The 18,639-nt window shown below is 32.6% G+C and overlaps 1 protein-coding gene across 1 annotated transcript; it reads left to right on the top strand.

Moving 5' to 3' along the window:
* Nucleotides 1-14,572: 14,572 nt before the first annotated feature.
* LOC7466058 (histidine-containing phosphotransfer protein 5) lies at nucleotides 14,573-17,271 on the top strand. The gene is made up of 6 exons (XM_002323530.3): nucleotides 14,573-14,741; nucleotides 14,986-15,116; nucleotides 15,271-15,339; nucleotides 15,605-15,676; nucleotides 16,532-16,604; nucleotides 16,894-17,271. Exons 1-6 carry the CDS (start codon nucleotides 14,679-14,681, stop codon nucleotides 16,942-16,944), a joined length of 459 nt encoding a protein of 152 aa, XP_002323566.1. The 5' UTR covers nucleotides 14,573-14,678; the 3' UTR covers nucleotides 16,945-17,271.
* The last annotated feature ends 1,368 nt before the right edge of the window (nucleotides 17,272-18,639 follow it).

Here is an 18,639-nt window from a genome sequence, read left to right as displayed (position 1 = left end):
ATAGTTTTAAATGTAGAGATAGGAGTATCAACAAGTTTGCAAGATGTCATACCAGCCCAAGTGAGGATGTCAAATCAAGACAACGATAACCAAGATAGGATGAGCTATATCATAAGAACACACATGGAGAGGAACGAAAATCCAATTTGTGAGCATGGTATGGACACAAAAAAAGGAAAACAAAGACACCCAAAAGTACACAGAAAATTATAATCAGGAGTACGATGAAACAGACACTCAAATGAAGACGTATTTTGGAAAACAAGAGTAGGCATGCGATTAATAAGATATACCGATGATTCAAAAACATAGTTCCAAAATCGTAATGGTGCACTATATTGACCTAAAAGGATGAGGTCAGTTTCGACAATATGTCGATGACGACGCTCAACAGTGCTATTTTGTTCATGAGTATGAGGACAGATTAACCGATGATTAATACCAATGGTCTAAGAGATTTTATTTGACTTATGATATTCACCACCCCAATCAGTTTGAACAGATTTAATTTTAAGTGAAAATTGACGCTCAACAAGTGTTTGAAAACAATGAAAGATGGAAAACACATAAGATTTAGAAACAAGCGGATAATACCATATATGTTTGGTATGTGCATTGATAAATATAACAAAGTAATGGAAGCCATCAAAAGAAAACATAGGGGCAGGACCTCAAACATCACTAAATATTAAATCAAGTGGGGTGGTAGTTTTGTGACCCGTAGGTCGCAACGACAGACGCGACGACTTGCCTAATTGACAAGTTTGACACAAAGCAAGAGAACGTCTAGAAGTACATCCGATTTTATTGTCGAAAACTAAAAAATTTAAAATACAAGGGGTTAGATGACCCAAACGATGATGTCATAGATCGGCAGTCGCGGAGATGCAAGGAAACCAAAAAGCTTGAGGAATTGACGTGGAAAAAGACTCGGAGAAGACATAAAGACCATCATTACTCTGACCGGAAAGGAGAACTTCATTGGTGATGAGATCCTTGACATAAAACATAGAAGTGTGAAATTCAAAATAAACATGATTATCACGACATAATTTCTGAATAGATAACAACGGTTTGGTAATATGAAGCACATGAAGAACATTAGATAATGTAAAAATGTGTTTTGGGGAACGTAATGTAGTATGTCCAATATGTGATATGTCAAGACTCTTACCGTCACCAACATGCAAATGATCATTACCAAGATAGGTTACAAAATCGACCAGAGTTGCAAGATCATGTGTGATGTGTTGATTCGCGCCGTTGTCGGGGAACCAAGTCGCAGCAGAAACATTCCCAACAGCAAGGTGAGCAGAGGGTTGTTGGGTACTGCTGCGAAATTGGGAACAATAGGGAGTTGTGTGACTGAAATTGGAGCATAATTGGCAGCAGACATGCTGCTATCCAGACCACTGGCCAACCCCTATGTTGTGCTTGTTCTGCTGCCAATTGTTTGGCCTCCAGTCGGCTGTAGATTGGCTCCTGTTCTGGTTATTGTAGCGGTTGTTGTTGGGACACCATTTGCCATGAGAACACCCCTTGTTACGACTGAAATTTAAGCTGTGATGAGACATAACAAGATGAGCAGAGGGCTGTGGTGTTGGTAGTGGTGGTGGCTGCGGCAGCAGAGATGAAGACAACATAAAAAGAGTGACATCATGGAATGAAGGGAGTTCTTGTGCAAAAATTCATGGGTAAGAAAGTAGTTGTGAAGATCAGCATACGACAGCGGTTCTACCTTGGTTATAAAACTTGTTACCAAGTGTTTGAACTCACCACTAAGGCCACAAAACATATATAAATTGAAGTCTTCAAGGGACATGGGGTGACCAGCAATAACCAATTCGTCAAATAACAATTTGGCTTGCTGCATGCATACTAACCAATGAGTCACCTTGCCGAAGATTTTGAAAGGAACCATGGAGTTGCATGATGCGAGAATTAGACGGAGACGCAAGAGCTTTCTCAAGAGTGCGACAAACACAATATTGCGAGGTATGACAATCTACCACGAGATGCAACACATTTACGGAGAGAGAGGAGAGTAATACACTCAAAATAAGTTGATCATATTGCTTCCAACGAAAAAAAAAGAGGGTTGATTGTAGAGGAAGAACCAGCAGAACTGTCAAAAACATGAGATGAATGACACGACACTGAGTCGTCAATAAAGTGAAAAACACCTTGACCAAGGAGATAGGGCTTTATCTGCATTCACCAATAGAGATAATTTATGTTCATAAGTTTCAATGAAACAACTTGGTGGGTGTTTGATAGAGCAACGATAACTGGAGTTTGTGTTCTCATAATATGTAGAGGAACGACAAAAACTTGCAAGGAGTCGTCATTGACGTGTTCTGCAAGTGAAGGCTATTGTTGTGGAGGAAGGACACCACCGACAACAGCTTGTAGATGGCTGGCCGGCTGGGCTGCACCACCGGTGGTGAGGGAGAAGTCGGCGGCAGCAGCAGTAGAGTCCATTTAGGAGAGGAAAAGAGAAGGTCAGCTGCAAGGGGGAGAGGGAGAGAAGAGTTCTGATGGTAGAAGGCTCTGATACCAAGTTGAGAATAATTAGGAGGCTTAACTTATTTGTTAGATAACTTTATATGTGTGTGTGTGTGTGTGTGGAGGGCAATGTATAATAATAATGATGGAGATTACAACATAAGAGTATGCCTATAATATTTTCTATAAAGGTATATTCTATAATTCAGACCATATGTTTAATCTTTAATAAAATCAGATTTTGTAAGATAATAAATAAATAAATAAAATGAGATCTTGTTTCTCTCCATGGATCAGTATCCTTTTAGGGATTTAAACGAATCTTATCATCTTGCCATTCGCGACGTCAAACTTGAAGAAATGTGGATTCCTCATAATAAATAGTAAACATACATTCAATTAATCTGGACATTCTTAAGAGCTACATGGATCATGTGGAGGGTGAGCCTCCTGTGTCACGAACATTAAAGCAATGGCATATAATTATGTCAAAGATTGATTGGATTAATTCTCGGATTTTCTCATAATCTAAGATTAAACGAGGTACGTAAGGCTTAAACTCGATTTGGTTCAGATATTATATGATTCTGTTTTGACTGCTAGAGCTGAACCTGGTACAAAACAAGTCTCGATCCCTTACCAAAACTAGCGTTGTCTTTCCATTGGAATCTCCATAATCTGCACCCAGTTCATGGGATCCAATGAACTTATTATCTAATCATTATAATCAAGTCGACTTGTCTCCTCAGATTATATGAACCATCGAAATTGTGGTATCTTTTGACTTATGGATACCCTTTTGTTTTCTGATTACTTGTTTGTATTAATTTTGGGAGGGAAGGGGGGCTGGGCGATTTTTGCAGAAAGGAGCTTTAAGTCTAGACAGTGAAGATGCTTCACACGCTATAAAAGCTAGGGAAAAAAGATGGTCCAACAACAGTAGACAAAGTGTGCGCTTGCTTTGATTTTTAAACAATTGGGTAGCTAGCAAAGTCAGATTTTCTTGTATCTTAAGAAATTAACAAATCCAAAATTCATGATTGTTGTTGGAGCTTTTGGACAATATATACAGAGTTGAGAGTTGAAATATCTGGTAGCAAAAAGAGAGTGAAAAAAGAATATTGGAAAATACTTTCTTCTCCTTTACACGTGAGTCGCCCTTTTCCCTTTACCCTCTTTTTTTTTTTTTTTCATGCTGATCTATTAAAGTTGGATATATGTGACTTTATTGTAGCAAGCAATATGAGACTTTGCAAGTGCCTGGTTATAAAAGTGGAGCTTTTGTGCCTTGCATCCTTCAATCTTTTTCAGGTAAATTACTAAAACTTCCCTGAAGTTTGGTCTGATCTACATTCGCATCCTTGTGTTTTTTTTTTACTAAACCAAACAGTTTTAACTGAGTGCTCATTTCAATATATATATAAGAAAACGAAGGGGTGTAGTAAATGTTGAGTAGGCTAAACATTAGGGAGGAATTAGTAACTAAATAGGAAATTTATGTGTAGGTATTTCAGCCATTTTATTCTAAGTGAATGGCTCATAGAATTAGTGACTTGATGGTTAGGGATGAAAATGATTGATTTAGAAAAGATAGGGAAGTTAAGGTGTTAACCCATTAATTAATATTTGGAGCTGCATTTAAACCACAAGTTTACAAATTTTTAAAATTTTATTTTTGTTTAAAATTATTTTTTTTAGTATTTAGATCGTTTTAATGTGTTGATATAAAAAATAATTAAAAAAAAACATTAAAAAAAACAATCTTTACCGACACTGAACTAAACACCATCAAGCCTAACGGAGGTTTGGGCAATCAACCCATTTATTTCCAACAAAACATGGCATGTGAGTTTGAACGAGGAAGAAACAGGAAAGATTAAAGAAAAAACCAAAGCTGATGGCAAATCCTTTTCTAGTTTTTGAAGTCCATGGTTTGGGATTTTAAAGAATGATGAACACATAGTAGAATTCAGAAAATAGAGCTAGTGCATGCCAAAAGTATCATTGAAGTTTTTGCATCAATCCAATCCAAGTTTTTTTCATTTTCTTTCCACTAGCTTTTGCCTCCTTTTTCCCCTATGACACGAATGGATTGGATAGATTGTGGCAGACATCAAGAAGCCCACACGAAGTGGCATTCAAGATTTTCATAAGAAAAAAGGGAAGAAGAAGATGAGATTCCTAGCAAAGTCAACATAGAAGAATTCCTTAGTGGATTCTCCCACTGGAATTGCATTTCTTTTACAATTTTGGATTGCATTTAGGATCAAACGTTCAATTATATACTTTTGAATAAAAACTGAGAAGAATTAGATTAGCATTTGTAACTTCATAGGTAAGAGACACGCAATTCTGTAGATTCTTGCAATCCACCGATGAAAGTATATTTCTATCACAAACTTTTACCACAAAGTGATTAATGCTGACGCACCATTGTATTATATATATATATATATATATATATATATATATATATATATATATATATATATATATATATATATGTTTGGGAACGTGGTAACGGTTGTTTTTTAAAATACTTTTTGTTAAAAAATGCATTAAAATAATATTTTTTTATTTTTTAAAAATTTATTTTTGACATCAATAAATCACAATAATCTAGAAATATATATAAAAAATAAATTTTAGTAAACCTCTCAGCTTGAACTGGACTCCCGAGGGCTAAGGCTGTGTTTGGAAACGCGGTGCAAACCACGTTCCCTCAAATTTTGATTTATTTTTGCTTAAAATGAAATTTTTATATATTTTCATATCATTTTGATAGGATGATATCAAAAATAATTTTTAAAAAATAAAAAAAATTATTTTAATATATTTTTAAATAAAAAATATTTTAAACCATCACGTTTCACAATTCCAAATAAATCCTAAGTGACAACTGACCAGGGTTGCATACTATTTAATTTCTTATGCATTGCGATAGCAAGTTAAAAAGAAAAGAAGATGATGATTAAATCTGCGCAGCCCAGCCCAATCCAAGAATACTGTCTAGTCTACACTCTTGAAAATGTGATTAAATCTGCCAATCCAATTATTCATTTAAACTCTTGTTAAATTTGCAGTCGAAACTTGAGATAGAATGAACTTAGCCTGCAGTAGCACAGCCCAATCCAGAATTCTGTCTTGACCCAAGAAACCATGAATTACCAGATAATAGACCTAGGAGTTAGAAATAACAGTATAAGAGGCATTGAAAAAAAAGCTCGAGATCACTAGTTACAATGGACTGACGATATTGTTAGGTGTTGGAAAAGAAGAAGAAGTGAAACATCATGAAAGCAGAGAAAAAGGTTCACTTTGACACCAAAAAGTCATTAGAAATAAAAAAAGTGAAAAAAAAATAAAATATTTAGGGCTCCAATACTATTATAGGATACAAGAATGAATAAAAACAATATCTCATGTAAAAAAAAAATTGTGAATGTCTCGTATTTATAGCTATCAAACCTATGCTTATAAGATAAATAAATACAAATCTTAAATTTCATAAATCACCTACAATTAATGTAAGATTACAATAGCGAATATGAAAACTAATTATAATCCAATATTATTTAAGAAAGAAAATTATAAAATTACACAAAATTAGGACACAAATTTTTTGTTTGATATTTATAACATTTTATATTCAAGAAAAAAAAAGGATAGTCGAATTGAATCTAAATGGATAAAAAAAAAAGAGGGAAAGGAATTAAAATCACATAACAAGATATATTATAAAAAGTGACATTTAAATGTGAGTTATTAATGAAAAACAATATAATTCAAACTTTGTTCTTCATTATTAACTTAAAACAAAAATGATGATAACCAACAAACATCGTTAAATGATCCATTACAAGTGTTGATTTGGTCAATTATAAGGTTAATAAAAAAAATTAGAAAGAACTTAATGGGTTTATTCAAGATATTTAGGTCAAGTCAAGGTTCAAGATTACAACAATGAATGATCAGGCTTTAATTAATGTGATCCATGCAAAAAAAAAATAGATATTTTATTGGACTTAAACATGCGGCAAAGCTTGGAAGCAAAGGGGGTAAGCAAAAATCATTATTTCCATATGTTTTTGGAGATCCTACAAGGCAAGGATTTTTTTATTGGGAATGGAAATTAGAGGCAGCAAATACAAGTTTTCCTTGTGAGTTATTAATTCCCTATAAATTTAGTAACTTGGACTGCATTGGAGTCGACAACTTTAGTAATATTGGAATTCCTATTTTTGCAAGGAAACAAAGTTGGTAGCTTGGGAGTTTTGTTTCGCAAGGAATCTTTTATTTTAAAGGATACCAAGTTGGCAACATTATTTTCTTTCCAGTGTTAGCAACGTTATTTTCCTTCCAAAGTCAGCAACTAGTGCAATTATTTTACAAGGGTTTGACAACTATGTTCTTTGCAAGGGAATATATGGAAGCCATGTAATTAAGTTAGAATAGGTTTTTGTTATTTATTTTCTAAACTTTGAAGTATTTTTAATTAGGTTTTAATGTGAGCCTATTAGTCCATTAAGGTTTATTTTATTTTGTGAACTATAAATACCATTTTGAAAGGGAAAATAAGTCAAACTTGGTCATTCAGATTTAATATTGTGTATGTGTTAGATTTTGCTCATACTTTTGTTTCTTCATTGAACTCTCTAGGGCTTATCAAAGATTAATTGTCTTTGTGGTGTTCATCATTATACTTCTAGTTTCCTGTTCTTTATAATTAAATGGTTGGGGTCTTTCATCCAATAACTTTGGTTTCTTGATTCAGGTAATCATTGGGTTGGGTTTTTATCAATATGATTTTAGTGTTTTTCGGTTGTTTCTATTTTATTTATGGATTCTAGGTTTTTTACCCTTTAGTTTCATATCAATTGATATCAGAGCATAATTTTAAAATCAAGTTTTATCTATCAATATTTTAATTTTAATGTTATTTGTTTTGATTTTAATCCTTAAATTTACCTATATATAAAAACAATAGATGAAATTTTATGTTATAATATATTTACTATCGAACAAAATAAAAAAAGAAAAGTAGAAATCACATAAGTTTAATTTATGTTGTAAATATAGAGTTTACACAATTTGAATTTAGATTTTTGCAAAATTGCAATTTGCTTTAGTTTTTCTTTGGTCAGTGGCTATTGTTTGCTTGAAAATTGATTTTGGGTTGCTGAAATGATAAAAAATTGATTTAGGATATTAAAGAACATTACAAATCAGATTCTGTTGATTTAGTTTGTTATAACAGTAGGTGATTTCAAATTATTTATTGAGTCCACAATAGTTTCAGGGTTTAAAATGTCATTCTCGAGTTTTATTTTTATAGTCATTTTTGTTTTCATATTCGTTTCATTTTTGTTTTCGTATTCATTTTGTTTTGTTCTCGTTTTTGTATTCATTTTTGTTATTGTTTTCTTGATTGTCATGTGTCTTGAAGTCTTTGGTTAGGTATTATGAGCTAGATTTTTAATGTCAGAAGACTAAAAAGACGTGATACCATACATGTGGATAAGTTGGTTGACAAGAATGAAGATGAAGAATCTAAAAAATCTAACCATGTATCATTTAGCAAAAAAAAACAGATTTTAACAACAAAGAAATCATAGTGCTGAAAGGTTTTGGCAATTGAGAATTTCAGCCATTGAGGAGTAGGAAGAGATTGGGGTTTCATGATGGCTTCGATAAAATCTAGGGAGCATTAAGATAAAAATCACAGCCTTTCAAGAAGGAATGACCCCAATACATTTTCAGAATGGGAGAATAAGATGAAGTTAATCTTCGATTGTCATAACTACTTAGAAGAGAAAAAGGTAGAACTTGTTATGGTTGAATTTACTAATTATTCTATTATTTGGTGGCATCAACTTGTTATGAGTAAGAGGAGAAATCATGATAGACTTATTAATATATGGAATAAGATGAAAGCAATCATAAAGAGGAGATTTGTCCCAATTCATTATTATCAAGAATTATATAAAAAGTTGTAAAATCTAACTCAAGATTGTAAGAGTGTAAAACATCATCATAACAAGATGAAAGTAGTTATAATTTAGGTGAATGTAGTGGAGGATAAAGAAGCTATTATGGCTAGGTTTTTGAATAGTTTGAATCGTAAGATAGCGAATGTAATGGAATTGCAGCACTACGTGGAGTTAGCAGACATGGTGCACATGAATAGAAAAGTGAGAAGGCGACTTAAGAGGAAAGGTAGTACACGATAAGTCTAAAATTTAGGTTTTTTTTTTTTACTTGAAAGCTAATTTATAGGAGAGAGAATGCTGCTTAAACCAAGCCAATTAGGAATCTAAAACTATACTATGTAATGGCAAGAAAGAAGTCTACAATGATATTAGAGGTAAATCTGATTCTCAAAGCACTTTGTAATCATGATATTAAATATTTTTTATGTTTGGGAATATGTCCCATAACTTCTCAATGTCCAATAAAAAGCTATGATCTTACATGATCATGAGGAGGTTGAAACCAAAAGTGAAAGCAAAGATGAGGAGATGTCACCACTTGATGATGTTAGTGATAATGTTGTGGAATGTACGATTGAGGATGAATCATTTGTGATTATATGAGCATTGAATATTCAAGTAAATGAGAATTATTTGAAGTAATAAAAGGATAATATTTTTTATATGAGATGCCACATCAATAATGAGGTATGTAGTATGATTGTAGATGGTGGAAGTTGTGTTAATGTTGTCAGTACCACACTTGTTAAGAAGTTGAATTTCAATACTACAAAACATTATAAACCTTATAGCTTCAGTGATTGGATGAATGTGGAGAATCGAAGGTTAATAAGCCGGTTTTGGCTTCATTTTTTATTGGGAGACATAGTGATGAAGTTTTATGTGATGTCATTCTTATGCATGTTCGTTTTTTATTAGGAGACATAGTGATGAAGTTTTATGTGATGTCATTCTTATGCATGCATGTCATTTATTATTGGGGAGGTCATGATAGTTTGATAGGAAGGTTATATATGATGGGTTTAGAAATAGGTATTCTTTTATAAAAGATATAAAATTCATCACTCTTGTACTATTGTTACCAAATCAAGTTTACGAGGACGAATTAAAATTAAAAAGTGAGAAAGAGGCTAATGGAAGTGAAGATTTAGAATATACCATGAGCTATGAGAGAAAAGAAAATGTCATGAGCTTTGAGGAGAAAAGAAAGTAGGATTTGACTAAGAGAGAAAACAATACAGAGCTAGTGAAGTGGAAAGAAAAATGGAGTAAAGAAAAAAAAATAAAGAAGAGGAAGGAAAGTGGTGAAAAAATAATAAAGAAGTATGAGATATTTTATACAAGAAAATGGTGTTGTTAAAAATGTTCTTTATACTAACAATTATATGCAAAATAGTGTTGTTGTTTCTTTTTTACAAGATTATAAGGATGTAATGTCCATTATGGTGCTCCTAGTGATGATTGGGTTTGAGTGTTTATGAGAAAGGAAAGATTTCCAGATTATAAAAGATCTAATTTGCAGTCTAAAGGAGATGGTCCATTCCAAGGTATTGAATGAATCAACAACAATACATATAATGTGAAACTTAGAAATGAGTATGATGTTAATGCTACTTTTAATATTTACAATCTTTCTCTATTTGATGTAGGTGACGATTTAAAGTTAAATTCTTTTGAGAATAGAGGGACTGATAAGAACCAAGAAGCATCACCAAATGATCCATTAGAGATATCAATTGGGCTAATTACAAGGTCAAAGGTCAAGAAGATTAAAAAAGCACTTAATGGGCTAATTTAGGATATTTGGGTCAAGTTGAGGTTCAAGACTATAACAAGGGATAATCAGGCTTTAAATAATATGATCCATTTAAGGAATTACATCTTTTATTGGGCTTGAACATGCGGCAAAGCATGGCAGCAAAGGTGGAGAGGTGACAAGCATTGTTTCCTTATGTTTTTTGGTTTTCCTACAAGGCATGGATCCTTATTGGAAACGAAAATTAAAGTCAACAAACATAATTTTTTCCATATGAGTTAGCAATTTTAGTAGCATTGGAATTTTTATTTTTAAAAGGAAACAAATTCAAGAGTTTTGCTTTACAAGGAATCCTTAATTTTAAAGGATACCAAGTTGGCAACATTATTTTCTTTCCAAATTCAACAACAAGTGCAATTATTTTATAAAGGTTCGGTAACTATGTTCTTTGTAAATGAATATGTGGTGGCCATACAATTAAGTTAGAACTAGTTTTTTGTTATTTATTTTATAAACTTTGGAGTATTTTTAATTGGGTTTTAATGTTAGTCCATTAAGATTTATTTTATTTTATGAACTATAAATACCTTTTTGAAAGGAAAAACAAGGTAGACGTGGTTCTTCAGAAATTATATTGTGTGTGAGAGAGATTTTGCTTATACTTTTAGTTTTTCATTGAACTCTCTAGGATTTATCAAAGATTAATTGTCTTTGAGATGGTCATCTTTATACTTCCAATTCTTGATTCTTTATAATCAAATGGTTGAGGTCTTTCATCTAATAATTTTGGTTCCTTAGTTCAGGTAATCATTGAGTCTGATTTTTATAAATTTGATTTTAGTTTCCTTAGATTCTTTCTATCTTGCTTGTGGGTTTCAGGGTCTTTACCCTTCAAGTTTGCATCAAGAAATAAGTTAAAAATAATAATAAAAAAAGTTACTTGAATTGATTTACAAAAATCATAGTAAATAGTCCAAAATATTTGAAAAGAGTTTTATTTTAAAAGAGATCTTAAACCTCCTATTTCTCATTATTGGGATATATAATTAGTTTTTTTTAGTAAATTATAAACGAGTTTCTATAATTTTGTACAAAAGATTAAATAGGCCATCTAGTTTTAAAAATAATTAATCAGCCTTTATTTTTTAAAATTTATGTGTAACACGATCATGTTTCTCTAAGAAATAGAAAGGAAAAAGAAACATATGTTATGGAAAGACTAATGAGAAAATAATATATTTTTTGAAAAAAAATTAAACATGGTCAAGAGTGGTAAAAAAATTAATTAATTATTTTTAATACTAGAGGGACTTTTCAACTTATTTTGCAAAGCTAGAAGGATTAATATATAATTTACTCTATTTTTTATTAGACAGGTGGCCCGTGCTTCATTGCTAGCCGTGTTGATTTTTTTGTAACGTAAAAAAAGATGTTTGAGTGTTGCTAGTGTGTTCTAAATAAGGGGAAAAAAAACCTTATTACTTCAATTATACAATATAAAAGGCAACAACAATTAATGGATAGAATATTAATAGCAAAAGTGATAATGATAACCGAAAGAAAAGGAATGCTTGTCAAAAAGAAGAAATAACATAACTTAATTATGAGATAACCCGACGAGGAAGGACAAAATTGATAAAAAAAAAAATGAAAAATTACAAAAAAAAATGTCTCAAGTCAACCTGAGCTAACCTGCTAAATTCATAAACCAGGTAGTGAGGCTAGGCTAACCTTATAGAAAGAAAATTTAAAATAATAATAATAATAGTCGACCCTCAACAATCTAAATGTAGAAGGATGAAATAAAAAATAAAAAACATCAACATAAAAAGCCCAAAAAAATTAAACACTTGTAAACTCAGGTAAAGCCATCAAATCTTGCGAGTCGCATCATGTGAACGAGACTCTAGCTAAAATGTTTTTTTATTTTAAGTGTAATCCAGTCATTGAAATGTGCTTTTGAAATCGAAAAAAAAACAAGCAAACATAGGTGAATCCCTTAAACTTGAGTTTATCTTCCAAACCCACAACTCGTGAAATCATAGACATAAGTGTGGTAAAGAAGCTCAATTTCAACAAATTTAATGTTGAATGATGAAACTGGAAAAAAAACATCAATCTAAAAAATCAACCAAAGTAAAAAAAAAAAAGATAAAAAATGAATTAGGATTAGATTTAACAAGAAAAAAACTGAAGGATGATGAAATCATAAAAAAAATCAATTTAAAAATTATCTCAAGTTAAGAAAAAAATAGCAATTAAAAGAACAATGACCAAATCTAACAAATAAAAAAAATTAAAGGAGGATTAAATTGAAAAAAATTTAAATTTATAAATTATTTCAAAGAAAACAAAAACCGTTCAAAAGGACAGGGACTGAATCTGAAAGGAAAAAAACTTGAAGGGCTGCTTTGAAACTTTAAAGGGTTTGCACATAATTCAAGAAGGAGAAAGGAAAGAAGAAATTAAAAAAGAAATGATCACCGATGCCGAACAGAAGGTGATTCAGCCACACACGCCACCTCGACATGGAGGGGTGATATGAATCTCGTGATCATGTGGTCACGCAACCCACAATAAGATTGACAACGAGTCCTGGAAATCCAAAACAAGTCTGATAGGAGTATGACATAATGAGAACTTGTCCCAAGAAACCAACACTATTGAAATAAGAACCGTTACCCTACAAACACTAATTTATGAACAAGAAGTATAAGAAAAACATCACGGAGCCAGTTAATCTTCAATAAGTCAATGTAGTTCATTAGAGAATCAAAGAAAGTGAGAATCTCTCTCATACAAGCTAAATAAATTTGGTAGCAATCATATTATCAAGTCTAAATATTTTTTTTCTTTACAAATAGTATTTATACAATTGAAAATAAAAACCTTAATGGAACAATCCTTGTGGGCTAAATTGATCCACTTCCAATTTGACCCAAAATCTATACTAATAAATTTGAAAGTATAGACCCAAACAAGCCTTGGCTATAGCTAAAAACTAATTAATAATTAAACTCAAACAAGCTTTGGGCCTTAGTTAATTAATCAAACCCAAAAACATAAATAAAGAATGGAAAATCAAGTGTTAAAATTCCCTCTAAGATGCTAAAACTTTAAGAGAGACAAAACAAATAAAAAACAACTGAAACTAAAGTACTAATAGAGCCTCTAGTCGCCACATATATCTTAGGAAAGAAAGGACTCTAATTCATCAATGAATCCAAGCCATATTATGAACATTTGTATCCCAACACCATACACAAGTTTAGGGCCTAAATAGGCCTAATTTAATCTTCTTTTGTTGTCCAAAATTAACCCATTACAGGTCTAAATTGATTGGGTAGAAAATAGCCAAGAAAAAACATTTTGACAACGAATTTGCCGAAACAGTAACAACAAGTTCAACTAATTTCAATAAATGTTCCCGAACTCCAATTGACATGAAATTTTATCACAGTATAATTCATGTGTTTAGTATCTCTCTATAAAATTTTAGTTCAATATGATATACTTTTTAATAGATATGTTCGATCTCGCAAAACTTGTCAGTAAACATTTTAAAACAAAATTCGAACGTAACTTGGTTCGTATCAAGAGTTTGCCGAGACGATATGAACGTAATCTTGAAAGCCATCATTCGATGATCAAACACACCATACACGCTACCCAAGCATTTTTAATTGGGTTTAAAATGTCATTTGACTATTAAAATAAAAAATAAAAAACTCTCTGAAAAACATTTATTTTTTTGCTTTTAAAGATAACAAAGTCTTTATCTTATGTTAAAACTATGTGTATAAACTAATTTGATCGCAATTATTTCAGTAATGTCTAATAGATCTCTCGAAAAAAGATGATTTTACACTCAATTGCTCTCAAAAAGCAAAGACATCATTGTTTTATTACACAGTACAATAAATCTTATACCACATTGTTTCATTGATGCTTTTTATTTTTTGTTTTAATTCTTTTGAGGATGTATAGTGAGCGGGGTTTTGATTTCGGACTGGCTCGTGTCATTCATTTTAGTTTGTAGGCCTGGCCTGCTAATGTATCGGGCTTTGCTCGAACTTTTAATTTCAGCCATCGGGCCATGCTCTATTTATGATTTGATTGGAGTAGGTGATTTTGCAAAAAAAAATAAACAAATAGCCCAAAGCAGTAACGAAGCAGAAATTTTCTTATTAGTGCTCATTAGAATAGTAATTAGCCCAATTTTGAATAAGTCATTAGTTAGTTTCCACAAGTCTTCTTATTTCCAAAAATAATTCATTTTAATTAAGCCCAAATCTACGTTTACATTAATCTGTATATAATATATATTATGACTAGGACTAGTGCTAGTGCTAGGTCCTAGCGTCCAGCCATAAAGATATACTGAGTATAATTTTTTGTTTTTTCTGTGTTGAAATCCAACTCAATTCATGGATGTTGTGAGTCAGTTGCAGAGACAGCTTGCCGATTTCCTAGCTCCTCTCTACCGTGAGGTTAGTTTGTAATTATTATATGTAGTAAATATTCTGAAACTGAGAAAACTGTTTGATTTTGAATGATTAAGACAAATATACGATTTGTTTTCTGTTTGGGGAAACTAAGGAAAGATTTTGAGGTTGTCTTTATTTCTTTTTCTTGAATTAAGGGAAATCGTTTCCTGGTTAATATTTGGTTTCTTGATTTGGAATGGTTTTAGAGGTTTTTTTTGACGAAAGGGTTTTGTTGGTTTTGAGAAAGGGTTTTGTGGACGATCAGTTTACTCAGTTGCAAAAGCTACAAGATGAGAGCAGCCCTGATTTTGTGATGGAGGTTGTGTCTCTCTTCTTTGAAGATTGTGAAAAGCTTGTTAATAATATGGCCAAAGCCCTGTGAGTTTGTTTTTCATGCCTTCATTTTCTTGGATTTCATTTAGAGATGCATAAAGTTTTCTAGTTGATTGTGCAGCTCTTTGCTTCTCGCTTTCGTGGCAGGCAGAAAGTACTTCGCCTGGAAAATTGCCTTACTGGGTTTTTCTTTTTTCAGAGAACAGCAGGTTGTGGACTTCAAACAGGTGGATTCTCACGTTCATCAACTGAAAGGTAGTAGTTCCAGGTATTCACTCACATCCTTATTTCATCATAGGTTATTTGATTGTCTCATTTGTGATTTAGTCGCTTCCGAGGAGACATGTTTAATGACTGCATCAAAAATCAGTAATACCATGCCAGGGATATTTTGGAACTCGTAATCATAACATTGGAAATTTGATGATATTAATATTGAGTCATGTTGTGGGAATCACTTTACATATTTGTTAGTTTACTGGTTTTGTTTCATATATTTTTTTGGTTATATTATTGCTTTTTATGGCTAACAGCATAGGTGCAGCAAGAATTAAAAATGTCTGCATTGCCTTCAAAACTTTTTGTGAAGCCCAAAACCGTGAAGGGTGAGATTTCTTACACACACGCCTTTATTGCAATGTTTTATTTTTTCCTTTCAATCAATATTAAGTCATAATTTTTATCCAGTTGCTCTTGAAAGTTTATCTACCATAAGATTCTTGATTATTTATGTTTTGGTTTGTTAGAAGTGGCAAAAGAATTATATGTGTAGATTCAGGTTTTTCTTTGTTATAATTTTTTACTCTTACAGCTGAGTTCCTATGGTCTCCTGAATTGTATATAACTTATTTAAATGGTCGTGGATATAAAGTTTGACAATTTTGAATACTATACCAGTTAAGCAATTAGTTTAATAGGTCTTCATGAGATGGCCATGTTTCAGGATTGGTCTGTCTGCTTCCCTTGACTGATTATAGAATTAGGATGAAGTCCTAAAAACTTCTGCCATGACATTGAAGCTGAAAGATCATTGACTGTTGAAGAATTGGAGCCTTGATTTGCTAATGTAATTGATATTAAGTGCCTTCATGTTGATCTTGCTGGGTATTTATTGGCCAGTTTTTTTTTTTTTTTTTGGCTTTTTACCTTAAGTCTTATGTGATGCGAACCTCGTGATCGCGTGGTCACGCAACCCACACGCAAAGACATCAATTCCCGGAAAGCCAAGTAAATCAGGTTTGATAGGAGTGCGACACAAAGATTACTTGTACCTAGGCACCAGCACTATTGGAAACGGAAACTCCCACCCCACGAATATTAGCTTCTTTGTCCTAGCTCTTGTGATTGGCCCAATTGGCACCTCCAATGGGTCGTTGGCATGATTACGCTTGGTGTTGAGCTGATCCGTATCATTATGGCAGTTGCAGAGGATTTTGATTGACCCCATAATGTTTGTGCAGGTGTTTGAGATGTCTGCAACAAGTAAATCATGAGTACACGCAGTTGAAAGCCAATCTTCAAACTCTATTCACGGTGAGTAAAAAATGTGTAGTAAAAAGATTACTTCATCTGTTGAAACTCCATCATTGTTGTCCAACACATCATTTTAAAATCCCTAGTTTGATTTAGTTTCCGGTGTCTGCCCATGTGCCATGTAGGAATCATGGGGAGTTTTTTTTAGAAATTCCCTTCCTTTGGGTGATTAAAAATCACTCAAGCATCTTTCTTGTAAAAAATTAGAATTTGTTTTGACATTTCTGTATCAATTTCAATCCTAAGTTAACGGTTTTCATTCTTTTTTCTTCCTTTTTGGCTGCTGTAGCTGGAGCGACAGATTGTGGCAGCAGGGGGTTCAGTTCCAGCTATGCAATGAGTAATGTTGATGTAACTCTTCTATCAACACAAATAGAAAGGTGAAAGTTAGTGTTGCAGATACAGTTGTAAGTTCAACCTTATTGGAGTTCTTCAAAATTCACAAGATAGGAGAGTAAATGTGAATTGACTTTTATATATCTTCTGCCACAACCCCTACAATTTCAGCCGCTTCTCAGTGGGGTCCAAATTTGTTGTATCTAACTAGAATGCCAAAGTTATCTCTAGGCTCATCAAACGGTTTACAATAGCCTAATGTGAAACCCATTAAATGCATGAAGCAGATGAATTCCTGTAGATATATAGTAATTCATGGAAAAATTAAGCATTCCAGCATAGTACTGCACCATATTATCACTTCATGGTTGATTTGTGATGTTTGAAATGTTAATTATAATTGCATCATCGTTCGGATCAAATCATCAGATTGGAAATATTGTCATTACTGTGCATAGGTCATGATTTGTGAATATAATCAGTGCATGTGTTCATGTGATGTATGTTGTTTACATGACGATGTTAATGTTTAAATGCTTGATCAATGGCATTTACCACTTACCACTTACCACTACCCTTCAAATAGATTTCCTTTTAGTTCATAGGAATGCGCTCCTGAACAAAAGAAAAAATCCTCTCACCTGTCAGCAATCAATCCATCTCTTAGATCCTGAATGGATACTTGTGAAACTAACCAGAAAATTTCCCATTGGTTTCCATGCCCTGTTGGTGTAGAATGTAATTTTCCCATCTCCTGGTTTGAGGCCGCGCTCTCATTATTTTCCCAAGCTCTAATGCCAATTCTCACAAGCATAGCATATCTGCTTAATAACAAGCAATGCAAATTAAGACGTTGGGAAAGCATAAAACCTTTACCACAAGTGCATTAAGTATAAAGGCAAGCAGGAAATACTTCCTATGTATGCAAAACACATCGCTCTATGCTCAACTATAGGTTATGGGAGTACTCAAGTAGAGGAATGCTGTTAAGCATGAGAACTAATGAAGGTGTGAAAAAACTTCACACAAAAATCAAGTCTCCCATGGTCGTATCTTGAGCTAGTGGAGTGATGGGTTTGAACGCTTATGGTTTGGGTTCCTCAAAAAACAGTCTGATGTTGGAAATGGGGACCCTCTGAGAAAATAATGTATAAAATGTAATTGAAGTTTAAGGGATGTGTATTTGTTGTGTGTAGATTGTGTTTCTAAACTTAAAATTTGTATGCTTGTTCGACCTGGCCGTGGTGAATAGCCCTAGCTTTCAATAGGGAGTAAGTTCAGGCTATGGTTAAGTTGACTTTGTATGGTTGCCTTGTATGTTGGACTTGTATTGCTAGGATCAAAATTACTCTCATTGGCCTGGTAATTGAGTGTATTTATATACTCTTTCCGTAGTGGAAGAGAAGATTGAATCTTGTGCCATGTTTGTCTTGGTTGATGTGCCATGCTCTTTTGGGTTGCTGTACTATGCACTTTGGTTGGAGACGGTGGCTAACCGTTGTGGGCATGGAGAGTAGGAGAGCGTTTGTTACAAATGTGTACCAACTCATATTTTCAAAAAATTGTTTTTTTATATTTGTTTTTTTTGTTAAAAAATAATTTTTTTTATATTTTGAATTGTTTTGATGTGATGATTTTAAAAAATAAAAAATATATTATTTTAATATATTTCCACATAAAAATTACTTTAAAAAATATA

Source organism: Populus trichocarpa, chromosome 16, assembly GCF_000002775.5.
Source record: "Populus trichocarpa isolate Nisqually-1 chromosome 16, P.trichocarpa_v4.1, whole genome shotgun sequence".
Lineage (NCBI taxonomy): Eukaryota > Viridiplantae > Streptophyta > Magnoliopsida > Malpighiales > Salicaceae > Populus > Populus trichocarpa.
Note: the sequence above shows the minus strand (reverse complement) of the source record. Positions and strands in the feature narration are given on the sequence as shown.

Bases quoted from the DNA above. Each gene is read 5' to 3' on its own strand.
- LOC7466058 (XM_002323530.3), top strand. From the start codon at position 14,679: ATGGATGTTGTGAGTCAGTTGCAGAGACAGCTTGCCGATTTCCTAGCT. The intron at 15,117-15,270 runs GTGAGTTTGTTT...TTCTTTTTTCAG, and splicing joins AATAATATGGCCAAAGCCCT to AGAACAGCAGGTTGTGGACT. The intron at 15,340-15,604 runs GTATTCACTCAC...TATGGCTAACAG, and splicing joins CTGAAAGGTAGTAGTTCCAG to CATAGGTGCAGCAAGAATTA.